Below are 24,392 nucleotides of genomic sequence, written 5' to 3' on the forward strand. Positions count from 1 at the left end.
AAGAAGACAGAAATTAGTCTTTATTACCATTATTGACTATGTAATTAACACAAAATACCAGGACCAAGGGGAAGATTATATTTCCATCACCTAGTGTCTTTTTTGATTGTATTTTAAATAGCGTTGCATACTGTTTTTTATTATCACTTAATATTAGTTGAATATAAATGACTTTTTAATGCAACTGTATAATGTTGCATGTGTCATGTTTGAGGAGGTTTTGAAATGATAATGTACTACACCTAATACTCTATTACCTTGCATAAATCTTTGAGAAGAAGGTTTTTAGAGAATTCTAAGTTTACTGCTAAAAAATCATTTGTTAATTTTTTTGAAAAGGAGTCACAGAGTGGAGTCTGGTTGTCCAAAGGGAAAAACAGTGACAAACCCATTTTTGTTAATATGAATGTGTTTTTTTTAATTAAAACATCTGTGATATTTTGTGGAGAGAGTCTAAGCAGGCTACAGTTAAACAGTATAAACCTGTGCTTTATTTTTTGTCTTTGTCACTTGTTTCTGTCAAATATGATTGAGAAATACAATCCTACTTATTTTAAAGTCTAACAATTAATGAGATCTGTCTGAATAAAACAAGCATGATTTTTTGCAGTTTGTAAATTTTATTTGTAGATGTGTGACACCTGCTATTCTTTCTTCTACTGAAAAAAATATTTTGAAGTAATTTATAATACCTAAAATGTCTTATGTATAAAATTTATTAAAGTTGATGGTCTAATTGAGGCTATGAAAACATTAATTATTGGTATTATATCATTAGTTATAAATTTTTTGAGTAAGTGAAAAGAGTGAAGTCTGTTTTCTATTCTTTACCGTATGTTGTTATTTTTTAATTATGTTTTCTTGTTGTAGCATGTCTTGAGGCCGAATTGTCTTGTTTTTTTTTCTCTTAGGAAGTCTTGTGAGCTTGCTCTGCTCTTCCTGGTAGGCTAAATTTCTGTCCTGTGGAGTACTATGTTGAGTGCCTTTTTTGTATTTCACTTCTTTATTTTTTTATTTTGTTTTTAGGTAGTAGGTCCACCTGGTACAGGGAAAACTGATGTTGCAGTCCAGATAATATCCAATCTCTATCATAATTTCCCAGAACAACGAACTCTTATAGTTACCCATTCTAATCAGGTAAGGTGATAGTAATGCATCCTAGAAATTTTCCTATGGTTAAAATCAAGAAGAGCAGCAAATGTTGAAATCAGTAGGTTTAAAGCCTCAGTTTTCTCTTAGAAGTATAAACTTATGATAACTGGTGAGTAGTTTTGCCATTTCTAAAGTGTGAGATGAAATTTATGAATTTCAGGTAACTCTAAGATATTTAGCAGAGATTTTCAGGGTATTTAACTGTTTAGGAGATTTGAAATTAGGAAGTGTTTTTGGAGGGGAAAAAAGTGTATGCACAGTTTTACAGACACAAACATATGCATGCCAGAATTGACTTTAGCTAATGAGTTGTATCTTAGTACCATACTTTAATGTGTTTGCATGATTTCCAGTTGAATTAAATATGAGCAGGCTCCACTTGTACTTCATTCTTAGTTTCATACTTTGGTGACCCTGTACTTAAAACTTTGTACAGTTAATACTAAGCGTTAGAGAGCTGATGAGTTTAAGAGTTTAGCTCACCCTGAAGTTTAGCAAAATTCATTTATCCGTATGGAATAGTCACGGTTCCTGCCAATCAGTACCAGATTGCTCTCTTCTAATTTACAGTAAAAATTAAATGACAAAATTGGTTCAAGGTAATTAAAAGAACCTAACCTTATGTTTGCAAAATGTAATTCTTTAAGAAAATATTTTAAACTGGTAGCTTTATCAACCAGGTTTTTGGGTTTTTTTAACTAAGTGATTTAATCAGAATAATAAATGAAAATCTGTTAAGCATGTGAAGAGAAGTTTCAGTAGACTGATGTCTCTGTTGTCATTGTCAAGATTAACACAATCAAACTTAAGCATTAACTTCATGTTTTCTTTGGCTTTCATTATACCATAATACGCATTATTTCTTAGCTGGTTTACCAGTCATTCTTTGGTTTTCTCTACAGTAGCTTCTAAAAACTACCTTTTCTCCTGTTCTTGTCAATCTTTAGGCCTTGAACCAGCTGTTTGAAAAAATCATGGCTCTAGACATTGATGAGCGCCACCTTCTGCGCCTGGGTCATGGAGAAGAGGAATTAGAGACAGAGAAAGATTTCAGCAGGTAAGAAAGAAGGTGCTAATGATAGTTTATGTAAGTATTATAGCCAAGATGTGTGTTGTAAATGTGCAAGGAGCGGCTTGGCACGTTTTTCATAGTGTTGAATCCCAATAATGCAGTTTTACTTTCAGAACAGAATGAAGTAATTTTGATTCTTATTCAGTAGCAAAAGTATTCTCTTGAGAATTTGAAGGCAAATCTGGCAGTTACTTGTTCGCAAATTCAGCTGCTTCAGTAAGAGTAGTATACAATGTTCTAGGCACGCATGTATTTTATAAAGTTAATCTGTTTTATGGGAAAAGTTTAATAAAGTTTTTTGTAGTTAGAAATTTTTGTGCAAATATATCACCTCTACTTGTTGCTGAATATTGTATGCACATACAGTAGAAACTTTGTGCTTCCAGTTTTTCAGAATATTAAATAGTACTAAAATTACTTATTTTATTGGTAATATATTTTGAAGAATGCATCTGTAAGGCAAGCTATCAATTGTGCATCAGTACAAAGAATTAAGAACCTATTCTTGTAAGTGCTTCTATGCTCTACGTTACATGCCAGTCCAGTTGACATCAGTGGGATTACAAGCATTCATAAATGCAAGCAGGAGATATAAGGGTCATGCAATGGAAATAGTGAAGAGCTGGAGTTGGACTTGGGGATCCCAGAGGTCTTTTCCAACCTCAGTGATTCTGTATTGTGATACAGAGCTTGTGCTTCAGCCACAAGTTGTACCAGGGGAGGTTTAGGTTAGACATAAGGAAAAATTTTTTCTCTCAGAGAGAGGTCAGGCATTGGAATGGCTGCCCAGGGAGGTGGTTGAGTCGCCATCCCTGGCAGTGTTCAGGAGGCATCAGAATGAGGAGCTACAAGATATGGTTTAGTACTTGTGGTAGCAATGGTGATGGGAGAATGGTTGGACTAGATGATCTTGCAGGTCGTTTCCAACCTTGTGATTCTGTGAAATAACCGGATTGTCTAATACTTGATTTTATAGCAATACCTATAACTTCCAAAAGATGTAGTAAAAATTTTATATAGTCATGGGAAGTTAATCATGTACACGTTATTGAGATTCATTTAGCAAAAGAAATCTTTGAGATTTTTTTCAGATTTGAATGATTGAACATAATCTTTTTCTTTTTTTTTTTTTCCAGAAATTTGGTAACCAAAATCTTAGTAAAATGATACCATGGTAGATATGTATTTTAGTAAAATCTATGGTTTCTACTTTCCTGAAAGTGTAATGCTCACAATTAAATGAAATTTTCTATTATTGTCTATTCTCATTTGCTTTCAGAGTAATTCTAGACTTACAGGTCACTACTGCAAATTACTGGGCTCTGGCAGTTTGAGGAGTGGTGTGGTGAGGAATGTACTACAGGGAGAAGTTTATTTCCCATGTACCTTTTGTTGTGTTTTTTTTTTTCTTTTTCTTCTAATGTTGCTTCAGCGTGTTTTTTTTTCTGTGTCATGCTGTTCTAGAGGGCATGGTACTTGAAGAATTTCGACTACTTGCAAGTTTCTTGTTCGCTTTTTGCTCCCTCTGCAGGCACAGCAATACTGGGAGTTTTAAGAACATAAGGTGGAGAGGAACTGTTTAAACTGGCACTGTCACTTAAGAATAAAGAGGATCTGAGCTAAAGAAAATTCCTATCTTAATGAATGAATGAAGCAGGGGGTTCTTATTGAATTATGAAAAATAATAGAACATCTGGAAGCGTGGAAAAAAAAACATTACAGTCACTTGTAATAATGATGGATTAGTTTTGCTGAAGGAAAAAGAAGATCTAACAGTAGAAGGCTTTTAACTGTCACAGTTCCTGAGAAACTTGTTTATTCCGGTTGTGAACAATACCATATTCAGTTGTGTATTTGTAAATTGAAATCATCAGTTTTAAATTTTTAAACTGTTGTAAATAAGACAGTAAAACCCACTGAGATCCCAGGGATTTTCTTTTATTTCTCTCATTACAACAGGTTTTAACATTTGGTATCTTACTAAGAAAATGTGATACATTTTTTTTTGTTGTTATTCGTTCTTGTGCTGCTTCTCTTAGGGAAAAAGTGCGTAGATTAGGGAAGGGGATTTGTAAGGGGGGAAAAATGGGAATGAATTAGGTAAGAAAAAACAGAGTGTATGGAGTAAGTCACCATATCATTGGTAATAAAAAGTTTTTCCTGAGCAGCATTGAGTAGAGCAGTGTCCTCCTGTGTATGGATACAGACCTGTCTATTATGGTAGGCTGAGCATTATTGCAAGGTACTTTGTATATTGCCAAAAAAAGTTAGACTTGCACAAGAGCTTGGGTTATCAGTTTGGTTCCACTTGTAATTATCCATAGACTTACATATACACATGCACGTTTTACAACATACAGCACACCACACCACCAGCATCCTCTGCTGATGTTGTGATCTACTATTCTAAAATAGGAAGCATTACTTTTGGAGCAGCCCTCATAGTTGTGGTTTTGGGAGAAGTGTTTGTGATCTCTCTTTTTGATACTTATATAAACCAGTTTGGAATTAAATAAATCTGTATACAAAATAGGTAAAACCTTAATTCACTTTTGTAGGTATGGAAGAGTGAATTATGTTCTGGCTCGAAGACTTGAACTCCTGCGAGAAGTTGGGCGATTGCAAGAGAGTCTTGGTGTCCCAGGAGATGTTTCTTACACTTGTGAAACAGCTGGCCACTTTTTCTTATACCAAGTAAGGACTGAAATACTTTACAGAGACTGTATGACCTCAGTGTGTTATGAAACACACTATGAAAATTGGAGAATTTTTCAGAATCAAGTTTCAAAAAAAAACCATTTTCTTTAGTGGTTCAAAATATAAGATGTCTAAAGCCCTCTTTATTTATATTGCTATTGTTTTAATTCCTGCCTGCTGGCTCATATTAAAAGGCTAACACGCTTTATTACTAGTGGCAAGATTTCTAACCCGGAGTTTTCCCTTCAATTATGAAAAGCTGTGGGGTGCTTTATATTTTGGACAAACATTACAGCTGCTACTTAATGCTCCTAAAGAAAGCTTTTGTGTTTGAAATCAGATGCATAGTCTACAGAACAGTGATTTTCGGTATATGTCTACCCCTCATTTCTGTTTGGTGTAGACACAGAGTTGTCTTAAGCAAGTAACGTGGCTTATGGAGACTCGTAGAGTGGTACTTAGGAAGAAATGTTCACACCATATAAGTTTTGAGAGAAGTTATTTTGGGTTAGCAGTAGCATGGTTCCAGACATTAAAGGAGTTGGTATGTACTAGGATAGAAGCACTGATCAAGTTCGTCTTCTATTTTAATTTCTTCCTGAAAGAATCCATCTTAGTATTTAAATAAAAGTATTTTAAGTAGAGATAATTAAGAAAATATCAAGATGGGAGATAACATCAGAGAAACAGCCTCATAGACACCAAGATCAGAATAAAAAGGGGAAGGAGGAGAGGCTGTAGGTGCCAAAGCAGAAGTTCCTCTGGAGCCTTGGAGAAGAAGACCATGGTGAAGTAGTTTGTGCCTTTACAGCCTGTGGAGGACTACAGTAGAGCAGATCTCCACACTGCAACAAGTGGATGTGTCCTTAGGGAAGCTGGAGCCCATAGAGAGACTATGCTGGAGCAGGCTCCTGGCAAGAAGCCTTTTTCTGTAGGACTGTACTCTGTGGGAAGAATTTACGCTGGAACAGTTCTTCATGAGAAGTGTGGAAGAGGTGGAAGAGCTGGGAATGAAAGAGTAAAGCCTCGAACATCCTGATTTGTGTTAAGATTAAATGCTAGTTTAGACATGTAGGTTTTGTGGTTAAAAGTTATTTAAGAGAATTGATTTAATAAAATAACATTTTAACTATGTGTACAAGATGACGCATATCGAGTGAAAAAACACATCTGTATGACGCTTTTTTTTGCCATAGGTAATGTCTCGTTGGGAAGAATATATCAGCAAAGTGAAAGTTAAAGGTGGAAAATTACCAGATGTTACAGATGTGTCCAGTTTCTTTCCCTTTCATAAGTACTTTGCAAATGCTCCTCAACCAATTTTCAGAGGCAGATCCTATGAAGAAGATATGGAGATTGCTGAAGGGTGTTTTAGACATCTAAAGAAAATCTTCACTCAACTTGAGGTAAGACTTGTATCTGTTAAAGATAAATAATTCTAGTAAATCCTAAAGAAACTTCACAAAGTTCTAAAATTCTTATTTGTCCTAATTCCTAGAAGTAGTGTATACCTCTAGGCAACTTATTTAGCTTGAAGGGCATCCTGGTGAGCATTTCTCCCTCCAAGTAATTTAGACATATTTTGCAATAAGGACAAGAGTCTAATCTGTTTTATTTTGAGCTTAGGAAGCACCCATTTTATATGCGTTTTATACGTTTGTATATATATTTTCTCTCAATTCAGTTCTCTTTTCTACCACAGGAATTCAGAGCATTTGAACTTCTCCGCAGTGGCCTGGATAGATCCAAATACCTGTTGGTGAAAGAAGCAAAAATCATTGCTATGACTTGTACCCATGCCGCTCTGAAACGACATGACCTGGTTGAATTAGGCTTCAAAGTAATTATATTTGTAATAGTAACACTAATAATGTTTTTTAGATTTTGTTGTTGTTCTTGTCTATCATGTTGTCACTTCCTCTCCCTCCCCCAAACCACCTTGTTTAGATCTTTCATCTGTCCTAGATCTAAGTGACTGTATTATTTTGAGTTGCATATTTTCACCAGTATGTTTCCAATAGTAATTTTTTGAAGAAAACTTTTAATAACAGAACTAGAAGTTAAAGATGGTAACATTTTCAAGTTGCACATATTGAAATGCTTGAAAGTGCATGCATATTTAAAAAAAAAAAAAAAAGTTTTGTCATATTAAATGACCTGCCCTTATATGAGTAGGTAATAAAAGAAAGGATGAACTGGGAAAGACGCTTTTGTTACAGCATTGCTTACTTTAAAAATGAACAATTTGAGAAGAGCCGTGTTGCAACGCTTTTTTTGCTCTGCAGTGTTAACCACTGAGATTCATTTACTGCAGATTTCTGACAAAAATGGACAAATTCCCTCAACTCTTTCAGTGTTTTTCTCCTACAATGCACTGGATCACGGAAGTACAACTTTTCTCTACAAGAATATCAACTTTGCCTCACTGCAGAAAGCTTTTCCCTTGAGGATGAGTTATGGCATATAGAAAGAATATAATGTAGTTCAGATGCAGGTTGTTTCTAGATCTAAGGATTGATTGGTATGGATAAGTTTGCCGTTGATATAATGAGATTTCACTCTCTGAAACTGATTTTAGTCTACTGGTGTTTTGCCTATAAAGTAAAATCTGGCTGTGTAACTGTCCTACTTAGGAAAAACAAACAAACCAGCAGAACTTTTAATTCCCTAATTAAGCAACTGTTTCCTTTTGGTAGATTGAATAACAGTGTTAACTTGTATTATTTGACTGATGGACTTCTATGTACTTTTTCTTTCTCAGTATGACAACATCTTAATGGAAGAGTCTGCACAGATTCTGGAGATAGAAACCTTTATACCTCTCCTGTTACAGGTTAGACTTGTATTATAAAGCATGCTGCAAAAAAATGAAAATTGGAAGCCCATGTTCTTGAACAATATAGAATATTATAAAGGAAAGTATCTTGTGTGGAAGGTAACAGAACTGGTATTTCCCATTTTGCAGATGCTAAGAACTTTCACGTTTTTCTTCATTAATTGTGTATACTGTATTTTACCCTGAGTGTCTGTGACTGTCAGGGTTTCACTTTCAAAACGTGAAGAAATGTGAGTGAACTGGTACCTTGGTTTGTCATTCTTTTACTTTTATTCTTCGCCATTTCATAGCTGTTGTTAAATCTTTAATAATTTTATCAGTTTTTTAAATTTTCAATTATTATGAAATAACTGTTTTAACTGTTTCCCAAGAACATAAGGCCTATATAATTGCTCTCTATCATCTCGCCCGCCAGTTTGTTTGGCTGGTTGTAGTTAAAAATTGAGAGATTAAGTGGATGTCTGTTACCTACAACTTTCAGGAAAACTAGAGCCTGGTAGAAATTAGGTATTTTAACTGATGTTACAACACCGCCGCAGGTGGATGGGAGGGGAGTAATAGAAACTAGTTCTTTCTAGTCTACTTTTGACCAGTAATTAAGCAACTTTTGTCTGGCTGCATTGGTAAATGTCTAGCTTGGAATCATCTGTAGCTTGTATTATTTGTCAAACCTAGAATTGGTAGATAAAGTAACGTGTATGTGATACAGTTGAATGAAAGTCTTGTCCCCTACCTTTGTGATGGTAAGGGGTTGTTGTGATAGAGGGCTAATGCTGCTACGGTTACAGTTGAGTGTCCAGAGACGTGTGGATGCTTAGTTCTTGGAGACTTTCAAGGCAAGGCTGGACCAGTTTCTGGGCAATCTTGACCTAGCTATGGATGTCCCTGTTCATTGCAAGGGAGTTGTACAAAGATTTCCTTCAAAGGTCCCTTTCCAACTCTGGGTATTCTTTGATTCAATAAATATCTTTTCCTAAAAACATTTACTCTGATTGTTTAGTTAGTCTGTCTTTGAATTTGTTGTGCCTCAGGTGAAGATTTCTGTTCTAGTTCTGGGATTGCTTTTAGTGACCTCAGCTTGAGATGCATCACTTCCTTCTTTTAAAAGCTGTAGGCATTCAGGAAAAAAAAAAGCTGTACTTCTTGCACGTGACAGCTTTCTAGTTTTCTCTGTATCTCAAATTGTCATGAAATAAAATTTCACCATTGGAAGTAAAGTGTGGATTCTCTCAGGAACTCTTTAGCTGCTGAGCAGAAAATGATAGGTGGGAAACTAGTGAAACTAAGAGCCTATGTTGTTCACTTGATTCTTACTCTAGTGCATTTCTGAAAAATACAGAGTCTGTGTTTGCTCATTTTCTAAAAGTGAGATTCTTTTCTGGAAGTTTTGTTTGAAGCTGATGGTTTTCATTGAAAAGGAACGATTTAAATTCTTCTAGAATTTTAACAGAATCTCCATGAAATATTTCTATATTTTAATAATAGCTCATAATTTTTTGCATAGCTCCTTAACAATAGAGTATCAAATACAGTTAGAAGGGGTTAATTCATTGTAAGCCTAGTGCACAAGACAGTGTACACGTCCAAGAATCATGCTTTAAGCTTAAAATTGGGCTTTACCAGCTCAATTGATATCTAACTGTAAGCTTCTTCAGATTGGGAAACATTAACGCTGCATTTTATCACCTTTTTGATGTGGTAAAGGCTGCCATGTTTTGATAACTCAGAGCAGATAGGTAACTAATTATTTAACGCATAGACCTTAAATGGCCTGAACTCTGAGCAGGAACATAGATTTCTGTTATTTTGGGAGTGTCTGGGGAGCAAACAAATTGAATGAGGCTTCTTGCAAACAAGGAGATTTTTTTGCTTAGTTAGGTGCTTTTAACTGCTAGAAGGGAATATAGGCATAAGTTGTAGTTTAGGTGACTTCTCATGGAAGTTGGTCTTTAGAGATTCAGGTTATTTAAATCTGTCTGAAGACCATTTAACATTTACTCTATGATGTTGTTTTTGCCTTTTAGCAGTCCTGTATTGAATGCTACTGAGGTGCTGTATAACAAATGATTAAATCCTGCATGGCTTTTACCGTGGTTTTTGTTGATCATAGAATCATTGAGTGGCTTGTGTTGGAATGGACCTCAAGGATCATCAAGCTCCAACCCCCCTGCCACAGGTGGGGCTGCCAACCTCCATATCTAATACTAGACCAGGCTGGCCAGGGCCCCATCCAACTTGGCCTTGAACACCTCCAGGGATGGGGCATCCACAATCTCTCTGGGCAGCCAATTCCACCACCTCACCTACCCTTGGTAAAGAACTTCCCCCGGATATCCAACCTAAATCTTTCCTCCTTCAGCTTTAGAACTGTTTCCTCTTGTCCTGCCATTATCTATTCTTGTAATGAGTTGATTCCCCTCCTGTTTGTAGGCTTGCTTTAGGTACTGGAACGCTGCAATGAGGTCACCTTGTAGCCTTCTCTTCTGTAGGCTGAACAATTCCAGTTCCTTCAGCCTGTCTTCATAGGAAAGGTGCTCCAGGCATCTGATCATCTTTGTAGCCCTAATCTGAACCCTCTTTCCTGTGTTGGGGGCCTCAAAACTGGTTACAATACTCCAGATGGGGCCTCACAAAGGCAGAGGGGGAAATCACTTTCCTGTCACAGCTAGCCATCCCTCTTCTGATGCAGACTGGAATACAGTGGGCTTTCTGGGCTGCAATCACATACTGCTGGTTCATGTTAAGTTTTTTATCTACCAGGTCCAGTAATTGCATCTCAGCAAGGATTACCCTGACCAAAGTGCACTTGCTTTGTTGAACTTTGTTAGGTTCACATGGGCCCAGCTTTGAAGTTTGTCAAGGTAGATGGCATCCCTTCCTTCTGCTGTATCTGCTGCACCACTCAGATTGATGTCTCGTGTTCTTTGTCACTGATAAAGATGTTAAAGAGTACTGGGCCCAGAACAGGCCCCTAGGGGGGACACTACTCATAACTGACCTCCACCTGGACATAAAACCAATGACCACACCCCTCTGGCTGTGTCCTTCCAACCAATTCCTTATCTACTTAATAGTCCACTCTTTAAATCTGTATCTCTCCAATTTAGAGATAAGGATGTGGTGGGGGACCACGTCAATGGCCTTGCAGAAGTCCAAGTAGGTGTCATCAGTTGCATTCGCTTTGTCTATCAATGCCATTGCTCCATCATAGGAGGTGCTCCAAAATTATTTGGAGAGCTCTTTGCTGTCTGAGCTTGACACTACTGATAAGAGCAAATTATTGTATGGAATACTTGAATTTCTCCAAATCAGTAACTTTTCCTTTTTTTTTTTTTTGAGAAAAAGAAATTAAATGTTTCTATTAGCAACTGAAAATAATTTTCATCCTCTTACTTTCTTACTAGGGTATCCTCTGTCTTGATGAGGTGGACAGAGTTCAGTTTTCCTTCCTTGCACCCTGATTAGAGAGGGCTTCAGAGCTCTTCAAGTGTCAAGAAAAGGAACTTCAGACTCTCTCAAGTAGTTCTCCTGGGGGAAGTATTAGAGGAACGATATGAACTGTAGAGCTGGCAGGCAAAAATCTTCAGGATTCTGATTCTTGGGTAGCGTTTCCCACATGTCCATTTACTTTATCTATTAAAATGGTCCTTCATTCACTCTATCAGTACATAATACAGGCGTGCAAAGGATCACAGATATCTGGGAAAGATACAGTTAACATACTGAAGAGCTTTCAGAAGAAAGAGGATTCCAGAGGTAAATTGGAGAAACATACAAACTCAAAAACACTTGAAAAGCAGGAAATAGAGACTGGGAAGAATGTAGTAGTTGTCTTTAAACAATTTCAATTCAGTGTTGCTTAAGAACAAATGCTGAAATAGCCTTTGCCCTATGAGACAGCCACTTGACTATTCATGTGTTTTAATTGAATGCCTTGATTATATTGTAGTACTTACAGTTGTTTTAACTGATTTTAGAACCCTCAGGATGGATTCAGTCGTTTGAAGCGGTGGATTATGATTGGTGACCATCACCAGCTGCCACCAGTCATTAAGAACATGGCTTTTCAAAAATACTCCAACATGGAGCAGTCCCTCTTCACGCGGTTTGTTCGTGTTGGAGTGCCGACTGTTGATTTGGATGCACAAGGAAGAGCAAGAGCGAGGTGAGTGAAATAAAACTGCATGTCTGTCTGCTGCCAAGTTAAGAATTGAAAAAGCACACTTACAGTATTGGAGAATTTGGGTTGTTAAGACAGGAGTCTGTGCAAAATGATGATTTAGCTGTTTTGTGCCATTGGTTTCAGATTAGACTAAGAGACAAGTTAGCACAAACAAAGTTTGTGATAGCTGCATCATTTGAAGAACACTGCCAAAATCCTTTCTGAAAGCTTTACTATTAGAACGTTCATGTCTTTTGTTTTCAATTTGAAAAATGGAGTATACTGTGTTTCTTTCAATTCAGCAGTTGTTTGAGTTTTCTGCGAACCGGACAAAAATCAAAAACTAAAATAGTAATAGCAATAATAATATGTTGAGTGTTGAGTTCAAAAACCCCTGTTAACTGCTTGTGTATTTTTCGGGCAGTTTATGTAATCTCTACAACTGGCGTTATAAAAATCTGGGTAATCTGCCTCACGTGCAACTTATGCCAGAGTTCAGAACAGCCAATGCTGGGTTTTTATATGACTTCCAACTTATAAATGTAGAAGACTTCAATGGTGTGGGAGAGTCTGAACCCAATCCTTATTTCTATCAGGTAAGAGAAATACTGAATACTTTATTTAATCTAGATATGTTTTATTGAATCTGAAATGAATCAAAACATTGTAAGCTGATAGTTATGTTCTCAGATTTTTGGTTGTGTATATACATGATTTTTTTTTCTCTTTGTAATCAATTTGAATGTTGAAAAGGATGATAATTTGTTATGCCCTTTTGCTCCAAGTGAATGACTCTTCTTGCTATGTCCATTTGCTCAAAGTCATTGGGGGATAGAGATTTGGTATGTAATTCATTATGAAACATTTTGGCCTGTGGCAAATTAAAGATGTTTAGTTCTGCTGTACTGTCACGACAGTGAAATAAATGGTAGAATTCCACTGTCTAAAATATCGAAGTTTGCTCTGTGATGCATACTTAAGTTTGAAGAGTCAGTGTTTTGATTTAATCTGTATATAAGAATGCAGAGAACTGCATTCATAAAATAATGAAGCTTTCCAATAGCCAGAAGAATGATCTGGGACTATTATTTTAAGTGTAGAGGAAAAAAAAAAAAGAAGTTGAAAGAAGTTTAATTATTTTAGTTCAATTAGTTCTTGCTTTTAGCATACTGGAGAGTGATTAATTATAACTTTTGTTTACTTTTTTGGGGCCTTATTAAACTAGTGCTAAGCAAGTGCTCTTTTTTCATTTCTTTGTTTTTAAATTCTTCAATTTTATTACTGAATTGAAATAAAATAAAATACTAACATCTCTACACTATCAACTTTTAATACTTAACAAATTATAGTTCCACAGTTTTACATAAGAGAGGAGCTTTTCTGTGTATTGGCACTTGTTGAGTTCTGTAATACTGTAATAAGATGACATTCCTTTGGGCAGACAGCTGTAGGTATAGAAATACGTTTAGGTGTGAATATTTAAGACACTGAAAATCATTTAAATTTTTCAAATAAGTAAATATTAATATATTTTATGGCTGAGAATATTTAGATTTTAACAAGTAAAATAGTACTTCTTGTAGATACTAGAAAGCATCAGTGAATGCCTATCAAACTTACAAATAAGTAACTTTCTTTTTCTCTGTCCTTTCAGAATCTTGGTGAAGCAGAATATGTTGTGGCACTTTTCATGTATATGTGCCTGCTTGGTTATCCTGCAGACAGGATAAGTATCCTAACAACATACAATGGACAGAAACATCTGATCCGAGATGTCATTAACCAGCGTTGTGGAAATAATCCATTGATTGGACGGCCAAACAAGGTGACTTAGAAAATATACTAGGCATTGAAGTGATTCTGTTTTTTCATGATTATCATAGTGTAGAACTGATTAAATACATTCCCTGCTTTTTATGCGAGTATGCATTGACTAATGTACATGTATAGCATGTATTTATCAAAATACATTTTATGGAATTTCAGAGTCCTATCATCTTGTTTGCCTGTTTGAAACTAGTCGTACAAGGAAACTGCGAAATCAGTCAAATTTGATATGTCATGGACTATATGAGACAGAAAAATTCTTTTCTTTGTCATATATTTTGTCCTCCTTTTAAAAAATAAAATAAATAGATTCACCTAGAATGGATATGGTTTGGATTTGGTAAAATACATAATGAAGAATATTATAAAGCGTACAGAAATGTAATTACAAAGTCTGGTGTCTACAGGTTAAAATATGATATTACAAAATTTGATAGTTTTCTACAAACTTTTGATATTAACTTCCCAGAGTTATGTCTGAATTAAGTAAAAATAGGAAAGAAGTGGTACTTAGAGACCCAGCATCTCCCAGAAAGAGTAAGTTGATGTTTGATTCTGTTTTTAGTTCACCTTTAACTAAAAAACATTTTCATCTCTCTTCCCATTTACTACAATCTGAGTCAGAAGTTCGTGCTAAAATTTTGATGTTATGCTATAGTTAAAATGGCAAAGGTTTAACCTGTGGTGTTTTTTGTTTTGTTTTTTGTTCTCTAGGTAACAACTGTGGACAGATTTCAAGGTCAACAAAATGATTATATTCTCCTTTCATTAGTGCGTACCAAAGCTGTAGGCCACCTTAGGTATGTAGAAAAGAACTCTTGCACAATTACTAAAGCATACATTTTCTGGATTAGAAAGATGTTTCTCGTACATTGCACAAAGTTTCAACTATTTAAGTACATAGCAGAACTGAAGTTTAATGCTGTGTATTGAAGGAAGTTTAGACCTGGTTTATTTTTACAGCGCTCTGCTTCCCTCTTCACAACCACTTTATCTTTTACTCTATATTACTATACTATACTCTATATACTATACTATTTCTCTATAAGAAATTTATATTATTGGAGGTAGTCTTGAGTAGGTACTCTTGAACTTGAATTTTAATTTAGAAGGAATGTAATTAATGCTTGTTGAATAAATGCAGGCTTAAACTTTCTATAAATGAACTTTTCTATAAGTGAGCTTTATTTGTTTTGTGTCAGAAGTGTTTGGACACTTTGTAAGTTGTGTTATTTGTAGTCTAAAATGTTTGCACTTCAGTTTTGGAGTAAGGTGAGTAAGACTTGTCTATTCAGGAGTAGTGAGATGATATCAGAACCTATGTTTTCTTATTCAGGGATACAGAAAGGCTATTGTGATTTGTTCCCAGTGTAAAATATAACTGTTTTTCTAGGCTTTAGAAATAAAGGGTAATTTTAATATAATTAACAATATAGTAAGCCTTTTTATAAGAAGATTTTAGTAGTTGTAACAGTATGTAGAAGAAAAATTTAAGAAAATACGAAGTAATCTACTAAAATACTTGTCTTAAAAGAAGCATGCTGAAGTCTTAATTCACGTTTTATTGAAACAGTGGAATCGGTGAAAAAGTATATGATTAATTTGACTGGGTTTTTTTTTGTTTGCTTGTTTTGAAGAGATGTCCGACGATTAGTCGTTGCCATGTCAAGAGCCAGGCTTGGGCTTTATATCTTTGCAAGAGTATCACTCTTTCAGAACTGTTTTGAGCTAACTCCAGCTTTCAGCCAGCTCACAGCTAGACCACTTCACCTCCATATAATTCCCACAGAATGTTTTCCAGCAGCAAGACAGGTAGGAACATCTGCTATGAATGTCAATGGTGTGCTTTTTGCCTGCCTTTTTTGAGTGGGCTACAAGACATGGAACTGCAGTGTCTTAGTCGTAGTACACTAGCTGCTTTTAATTGATTTTTCAACAAAACTAATTTATCAGTGTAACTGGTCGGTTTTGTCTGCTTTTTTGTAAGTTCTGCCTGTGGAAATGATGCTGTTTTTTTTTATTTCAGGATAAATATGTAAGGTTTTGCAGTGTCTTATGTGTTTTTTCTTATTATAGAACAAACTGTCATTTCTCAAAAATGTTAAAAAAAAAAAAAAGTAAAAAAAAAGTACAAAGCTCATTTGTTTTTGTTAAAGGTTAAATTGCATTCAGCTGAGCAATTCAGTATTACAAAAGCATTGCTGAACTAGAGTAAAAAATGTAATACTGCACTAGATCTTTAGCACTTAATCACAAGACTCGCAATGAATAGGATGCTAAACAAAAAAGAAATGGAGGGAGCATACCTGCTTTGCTACCTGGAGTTTTGAGAGGGGTACAAAACTCCATTAGAAATCTTTACCTAGTCTAAAGTGCTGTTGACAAGTTTGGAAGAAAGCCCTTCTTCTGAAACTGGTGCACTCTACAGCAAAAAATAGTGTGAGTGTAGGCAAGGAGAAGCTGAGCTTTGGCAGTCATTGACACTAATCTGAGCTGAAACTAGTTAAGTTTCATTTAAATCATCCTTGAATCCAAAATGTGCTTTACAGATTAAGTATTGGAACCCAGCCTGCTCTTTTGAAACTGAATTTCTTCATTGGACTGCAGGATCATGATAAATTCATTTGCCAAAAAGTGCAAGATCTGTATTTCCTACCTTTCAAAAGAATTTTGCTAGTTCTTTCTTAGAAAGCATTTTTTAAAATTTCTTCAGTGTATGTTTCCTAATACAGTAAAATAATTTTTTGAATAATGGTTGTGTTTATTTGCTTGCTGAATTTCTACATTTTGTGCTTCTTTAGAATGGGGAACCACCTACTCACCAAATACATGTTATCAAGAATATGCCTCAAATGGCTAACTTTGTTTACAACATGTATATGCACATGATACAGAGTACACGCCACTACCAACAGGTAAGGATCTTCTAACTATCCAAAGATATGCATATAAAGTAAAACTTATTTTGGTAAGTAACAGGAAGTGCTGTTGTGGTTTGAGATTGTTACTGTTACATTCAAAATTCAAGAAGGTTTTAAAGCTGAGAGTGAGGATATTGAAATCTCTAAAATCTTGCAGTAGCAAGTAACTGAGGATGCAATTTAAGACCCCCTTATGTTAAAAAGTGCTAGATGTGATTCTGTCTGGGCACAAAAGTTCTTTGTTAATACCAGGGAACTAGCTTGCCCAATGTTTAATTGAGGTAAACTTGTGCGTTATATTTCAGTAAGTGCTGCCTGGTGGAATAGTGTTTTGTAATAGATACTTTCTTGAGATGGCTGCAGCCTACAGGGAGACTAGGTCATGCCTTTCAAACCATTTTAATGAAGTTAGCTCACTGCATTATCCAGTGTGGTTAGCAGCCGTAGCACTTGTGTGTGCAAGTCTGGAGGAATTTTTTTTTTTTTTCAGCACTGGTTCAGCACTTCACTTAATAGTACAGTGTAAGAAGTAGTGGTAGAAGACTTTCTCACTTTTGTACTTAATTTTATCGGTGCTTAATCCCTGGAGCAGAATTCAAAACCCATTAGGGATCTTGAGTCCTTATTGTGTATGTAAGCAGAGCTTTAAAACAGTTTAAATAGTATATAGAGATCTGCTTTTAGTCACTGTACTTGGATCTGTAGATGGCTAGAGATAGTTGACAGTCAGCATAACCGGAGAGGTCTTTAATGCTATCCCTGAACTGGAACACCTTCCATTTAATGTCTGGGTATATCATGTTACTTATAATGTGATCTTACTTGGTACTCCCTTGTTGGTTTTTGCTCTTCCGAAGAATTTCTGAAGGTGGAAAATACCGATGTAAAAGAAATGCTATCTGATTGCACAAAGAGCATCAGCGTGGTTCCACTTGTCTGAGAGATCTAGTTTCTATTCTCTAATGCAAGGAGGTTTGTTTGACTCCTTAACTGAATGTACACCTGAACCTTCTGCTAATACCAGATATTCTTTTTAGCATCCTAGTCTTATGTTGCTAGCTAAAATTAGTTTAAAAAAAAAAAAAAAGAAAAAAAACTGGTTCCCTGCTGTGGCAATGAATCACACTACTGCAGCAGAAGCCAAAAAATGAAGTTAAAAAAGAAAAATGCAGACAAGGTTTTCCTTATCCTTTCTGATATTTTTACATCATTGTATTTTTTTTCCCATTGGTCTTAACAGTAGAGTCTCAAAGCACAGCATGAATCTAGCTGCATTAAAGAAAATCTGAGTTTGTTTCATACTTTGAGTATATATATACATAGATATATATATCTGTTGTTTCAAAATCAGAGCTCTTTTAATTATTCTTTTTTCAATGAGTAAGTGGATTATGGAGATCAGTGTGATAACTTCAAAGTCTGTGAAAAAAATGCTTTTCTTATCTCTGCTGGTAGTCACAATTATTGCATAGATTGGCCCAATGCTTGTCAGAAACTTGTAATATTAATGTCATCTAATTGAAGATAAGACTTTACCGTAATTAAACACTTAATTTGTCAAGTGAAACCAAGTTGCCTTTAAGCAAAATGTAACTAAACAACCATCCTTGAGAGATTTATCAAGCTTTTATTTTATTAAAATATTTTAAGGAAGTATCTGTCATGTCATTAGATAATGTCAGGCTGCAGAAGTATAAGCATTTCTATAGAGCCGGAGGTTGAATAGCTTCATCGTAATCTTCTGCTTACTGTATATTTTGTTGGGTTTTTGGTTGTTTGGTTTTTTTTTTCAGGTCTAAAGTAGTTGTCACTGCTATTTGTAATGCTTTCTGCTAGCAAACCATGTTCTTGGTTGTGCACTTTGCACTAAAGTACTTTTACAGAAGTATTATGTGAAAAATATCTAAGCATTACCTAATCTGTTACTGGAGTTTACATTTTTCTACACTTAGAGCTGTGGGTGAAACTTGTATAAATACAGATAACGTACATATAAGACTTTATAAGATGCTTCAAAGGGAAATTACTGGAATAAGTTATTGAAGGCATAAAAAAGGGAGTCTATCTTATCTAGGAGTTTGTAATGGTAATGGGTGTGGTTATGGTAGAAATGAGCTTGTTGCTTCAGCAGCACTGTAGTCCCATTACTTGAGTGGCTGTTGGGATAATGAAACGTGTTTGATATCCTTGAGTTGGAAGTACTGAGTTTTAACACTTGCTTTTCAGTCAAAAAGAATAAGATTCATGTGTGAGCCAAGATGGTTCATTTTGTTTGTATAGGAGTAAAATGCCTACAAATGATTAAGTCTTCTAAATTTTAAGTTGTTAAACTTATCTGATGAAAAGCCCTAAATGTAAGGTGAACAAACAGCTTTTTTTCTGTTATTCCTAAAATAGGAATAAATGCCAGAATGATACATTTGTTGTAAAAACTGAAAACTTTTTTTAATCATACAGCGTTTACTGCCTCCACCTGCCATGATTGAAGAGCCTGAAACTACACAAACTCAAGAGTCTGAAGCGGAAGTTGAAGTGCAGGGTATTCAGGAAGATGCAGAAGAAGAAAATAAGGTAGAAGAAGAAATGGTAAAGGAAGAATTGAAAGTATCAGAAGTGGATGAACATCGAACAATGCCAGAACACCCTGGAAGAGACAGTGATAGTGAAGACAGTGAACCTGAGGATGAGAATGAAAAGTGATCCAAGTGATGTTCGTTCACTTACTTATTCTGGAAAACAAATGGGAAAATGCAGTTAGAAATGTGATTGCTATTTTTACATTGACTCTTCTTAAATGATTTCATGTGTGATGTAACCTTGTTTCCTTATTTTCACTGAATGCTTTTTGGGCAAAAAAGATGATTGGCAGTCATTCTACTGAGTTCTTGTCAGTATCAGTAATGTAATTTGTTTGTTCACCACAAATGATATACATAAGTTTTTTAGTAAAGATACTTTTACACAAATTTGGATTTTTTTTCTTAAGCCTTTAATTCAGTTCATGAGTTAGCTGTTAAACTTCACTGATTACCTATATTTAGTATTAATCAGACAATGTAGTTTGCTTAATATTTTGCAGTGGATAATTTTTTACCTGGTACAGTGTTTATATACACTGAGATGATGTTGTAGGTTTTGGCTTGAGTTTAGTAAGCTGTTTATTTGCAAGTTCGAGAAATGGAAATTACCATGGCACTTTGAAATTTTGAAAGAGTTTTATTGAATTGGGAGTTTAGCAAGCTCTCAGGATGTCATAAGGTCCAGGTACTTGTAGGAACTGTTTCATTGTTGACTGCTGCTGCTGTTACTGCTTGATTGTCCCTAACACAAGAAGTAAGGATGCAACTTCTAAACAGCATTATTTTTTAAGTTAGAATCTTGAAATAAGATCTGTTTCATTTTTAAGAGAACAACAGGATAAAGCCCCATCAGGAAAGCAAATAAAAGGTGTTCCTTGCATGCAGGATTCACAAAAGATGTAATATCAATATTAGAAATGTAATGGGTGAGTATGTTTTCTGGAGTGATTTCTAAATGTACATCTTTCATAAACTGATCAGTGAAAGCTTTTTCCCTAGCTTATTAAGAATATCTGTCAACTGCAAATTATCTAGTGGTTCAGGAAGGCTTAGGAATTCCCAAATTTAATTTTCAAACAAAACGGTAGCTCTAGGAACATCTTTACTGACAAAGGGGAAATACTTGGTTTTCAAATGTTGCAGTTCTGAAGTTGCCAGAAGAATTTCTTCACTAAATTGGTCAGAAATTCGTTAGCTCACAAGCTTTTATTACCACATTTGAAGATATTTATCACAGAATTGCAGGTTTCAGAAGGGATCTCAAGATTGAGTCCAACTCCCCTGCAGGTACACTACAATAGGTTGCACAGACCCAGAGGGATCTTGAATATTCTTTTAAGTTTTTATTCACACAAAAAAGAACTACTGCTATTTGACTGAAATTGTGTTATTTCATTACTTGTTCTGAGTGAAAAATAATGTAAATTCTTTGCCATTGGAGGACAAACAGCAATGTGTATAATACTAGGATAGTAAGCTTTATTTGGTAACATTCATGTGTTCAAGCAGGGCAGAATAATACTAGGCCTTCAAGCAACATACGGCAAGCTCAGCTGACGTCTGTCATCTCTGTTTTCCAAACCATTTTTACAAATATCTGAGCCAGGCAATAATTTGGAAAAAAAATTAGTAAAGGATTCTGGAGGAGTTTTTGTCTAAAATTGATGGTTTAATTGACAGGGATTCCATCAATAAATACTACAGGGAAAAAGCAACCAAATCTGGAAGAGTCTGTAAAGATGTAGATTTGTATATGGTTTGCAGTGTAATCTTTCTGTTGGTGTATTAGCACACCTAGCCTATGTAATACTGTGTTCCATGTGCGAGCCTATGTATCTGGTCCCTTCTGACTCACGGGATCCTCTTGGAACAGCTATGTTAAAATCAAATGTGTTGCCCTAAAATGGCGAGCAGTGTTGTAATGGAGCTCATTGCTGACTAGCACAAGAGCAGAAGCAACTGAATCAAAAGCAATTGCAAAAACATTACAGCCTTAATACATACTTTTCTGAAGGACCAAGCATTGCCTATACTAGAGATGGAAAGTTTTGCTGAGTTGACTTAAGTTGAGCAGGTCATTGCTGCTACTTTCCACGTACTGAACTTTACACTTTTCAGTGATGCGAAAGTGTTTTCAAATGTGGGAAGTCATGTTTACCATGTAGCAGTGGTTAGAAAGTTCTTTGTATTTGTGGAATACAAGGTTAAGTGTAGTGGCTTTTTTTTTTTTTTTTTTGTAAATGTTCTGCATTTAATTTTTGGTAAAGGATGAACTTTGTTTTTCACACCAAAATATGTTTAGTTTTGGTGTTTTATTGACTCTTCTTTGCAAGAAAGAAGTAAAACAGCCTAAAAGTTTGTCAAGGGGGGAAAGAATCCAAGCTAGAGGTCTTAATGAGCAGTTTACCCTATGATGACATGTATTAGCCTGCTCCGAATTTGCATTAATTCTGCTGTATGTGTTGGATAAGGTTCTAACTTTTTCCAAAAGGTAAAAAAGCATCCTGCCACTTCACCTCCTTCTGAGAAAGGGTCTTTGCTGTTTCATCAGACATAAAAGGATATCAGTCCTCAAGGAAAGTATCCTGATGAGGACTAGAAGTTAAGATTGCTGACAGGAAGAGTCATTTTATTCTTTGAAATCAGACATTTAAAAAAAAAAAAAATGCAGTTGATGTTGCTCACTTTACTGGATAAACAACACATACAATTCTATTAAAACAAAAATTAGATGACACTTGGAAAGTCGTAGAGCAAGCTGACAAAAGTAAATGTCCTAGCCAACAAATGAATCATAACCCACAGCAGTCAAGAATCTGTGAATGCCATTAAGACATATGGCAGTGTAGTTCCCTTTGCCAAACATGGTAGTCCTCCTTGCAGAATCAATCAATACAAAATTAATGTGTTCAGGGTAGTTTTGGAGGCTGTTTACGTGTTTCCTGTTACATGGCTTTTCAGTGTAGTTTTCTTAGAGTCTTTTTTCTCAGGATTGATTGGTTAAGTACCAGACAAAAGAAAATCTCTGTGCTGTAGTACTAATAAAAACATTTTAAAATAAAGCTATTAATATTGTGAATTTAAAAATAACTTCCTTAAAGGATTTCAGCTCAGCATCCTCTGTTAAGTCCATGTATTTGCCTAATTTTTATGTAGGTTCTGAAAAGGTACAATTCTCAGCTCTCAGAAATTAAATTCTTCCTTACCCGTAGATGTATCTACACAATCATTACCTAAAATGGATGCAAGAGGAAGAATCAATAGCTGTAATGCTACTTGCTCTCTGTAAGTAGTTGTTTCAGAAAACTAAATACTACTATTGGAATGAGAAAATGATCTTTTCCTCCCTCCCATAGTAGGTAACAAGGGCAGATTATTTCTCCAGGCCTTGCTCTGGAATGGCTTTAATCAGCTTAATCTAGCCCATATCAGAGGTAATGTAATATAGTGCTATCGAGAAAAACAGTTGCATTTAATTTAGCTTCCATCATGATTTTCATTCACCTTGAAAAAAGAAAAATGACGAGGATCTTTGAATCAACTAATAACATCAATGTAATGCAGAGAAGCCCATTGCTTTACTGTTAATGTCTGGGAAAAAAAAGGTAAAAGCAAAATAAGAGTTACTTTAGCTATGAGTAAGAAACTTTCCAGAGTTCAGGCGTTATCTCTTTGCTTGAAAAACAAACAGTATCAGAACAAACAGTGTGTTTCTGTATGCATGTGTAATTAACTTTTAGGAAAACGTAGGTGTAAGCGAAAAGTTGAGCTGACTGTTGGCAGTTATATAGTTCATCTATAATGTCACTGAAAAAGTATATACATAGCTATATATAGGATATATATACAGATAAAGTGTATGTTTGCCTAATGAAACATTAGAAGTTTGCAATTCCAGAGAATACCATAAAAGAGTAAGCTAGTGATCCAAATAAGGGTCAGGAATATATCAGTCTTGGCACTGTTTGTAAGAGATAAAAAGAAGCCGCCTTTATTGCATTTATCAACTGTGAATTCCTAAATTGCCACAGTCCAGTGTAAGAGAAGCCCTGCTACACATCCAGAGACGCTTCAGCATCCTGCTGTGCTAGTTTGACATCTCTTGTATGTCAAGAGCACTTATTTTTAGATGGGACAGTCATTAGGGACATAATGTATTGTAACTACTGCAGAGAAAGTAGTCTAGGGGCAGCAGAAGCGGATTGAGAGAAGCTCAGTACAAAGACACTAAGATTCTGTTTCTGACCTTAATCCACAGCAGTACAGACTTGCCCTATTTTTGGGAGTGATTTTTGGCAGCAGCAATCATGTTCTATTGGGAAATACCATGTTTTCTAAAATGAGAAATTCCATGTTTTGCATGCTGAGTCAGAGAGAGGAGAAAGCGCCTTACCAGTAATCCTCTTTAGCTTGAGGGCACATGTGAGAGCACTGAAACAAGACTTAGGGAAAAAGAAAAGCCCAAGTGTAGAAGAGTTGTCTTACTATTTGTCATGGCTTGGGCTGGGATAGGGTTAATTTTCGCTCTAGATGTTCATATGAAGTTGTGATAAGGATCTGTGATGAAAAGAGTGGTGATAACACACTGGTGATTTTAGTTGTTGGAAAGCGGTGCTTACACAGCCAAGGACTTTTCTACTTCTGTTTTCATAGACTCTGTTTTTCAACTCTCTTGATCTCTAACATACTATGAGTAAACGTTGTTCCTACATACATAGATACTTCAGTGATGGGGCTATTGTCCTAGAATGCTCCTTGTTCCTGTGGTGTTCACCCACCAGCTCTATCATTTTGAGCTCTGCAGTGAAATGAGACACAAAGGACTGCTGCTGGTTCTGACTCATTTTGCTTGGTTTTTGATCCTATGCACAGTCGCTTTCTGCAACACCAAGCTGTAACACATACCCTTATTAACTGTACAGAAGAACTTAGCAAACATGGGTTTAAATGCTCCATATAAATTCAGTATTTATATGAATACACGAGATCTTGTGTATCAGTAAATTTGCAGGTTTGTCCTGCAAATTCAAAATTCAAATTAAAAAAAAACCTTCTATTCGGATTTGTTTTACTGTATTTAGTAATGATGTCTTACAGTGTTCCAAGATGAATATAATGGAATGAAAAACCAATGTAAGTTATTGTT

General features: G+C 35.5%; 1 protein-coding gene across 1 annotated transcript in view; it reads left to right on the forward strand.

The window, feature by feature from the left end:
• AQR (aquarius intron-binding spliceosomal factor) overlaps positions 1-19,865 on the forward strand; it is a 47,037-nt gene extending 27,172 nt beyond the window's left edge. The window contains exons 23-35 of the mRNA XM_031593745.2: positions 1,027-1,137; positions 2,100-2,209; positions 4,783-4,918; positions 6,118-6,327; positions 6,624-6,761; positions 7,683-7,754; positions 11,735-11,922; positions 12,344-12,515; positions 13,574-13,744; positions 14,461-14,546; positions 15,384-15,558; positions 16,548-16,661; positions 19,125-19,865. Coding sequence (XP_031449605.2) covers positions 1,027-1,137; positions 2,100-2,209; positions 4,783-4,918; positions 6,118-6,327; positions 6,624-6,761; positions 7,683-7,754; positions 11,735-11,922; positions 12,344-12,515; positions 13,574-13,744; positions 14,461-14,546; positions 15,384-15,558; positions 16,548-16,661; positions 19,125-19,367 — 1,926 coding nt within the window. The 3' untranslated portion in view covers positions 19,368-19,865. The remainder of the gene's footprint in view (positions 1-1,026; positions 1,138-2,099; positions 2,210-4,782; positions 4,919-6,117; positions 6,328-6,623; positions 6,762-7,682; positions 7,755-11,734; positions 11,923-12,343; positions 12,516-13,573; positions 13,745-14,460; positions 14,547-15,383; positions 15,559-16,547; positions 16,662-19,124) is intronic.
• The last annotated feature ends 4,527 nt before the right edge of the window (positions 19,866-24,392 follow it).

Source organism: Phasianus colchicus, chromosome 5, assembly GCF_987193195.1.
Source record: "Phasianus colchicus chromosome 5, bPhaCol1.hap1.1, whole genome shotgun sequence".
NCBI lineage: Eukaryota > Metazoa > Chordata > Aves > Galliformes > Phasianidae > Phasianus > Phasianus colchicus.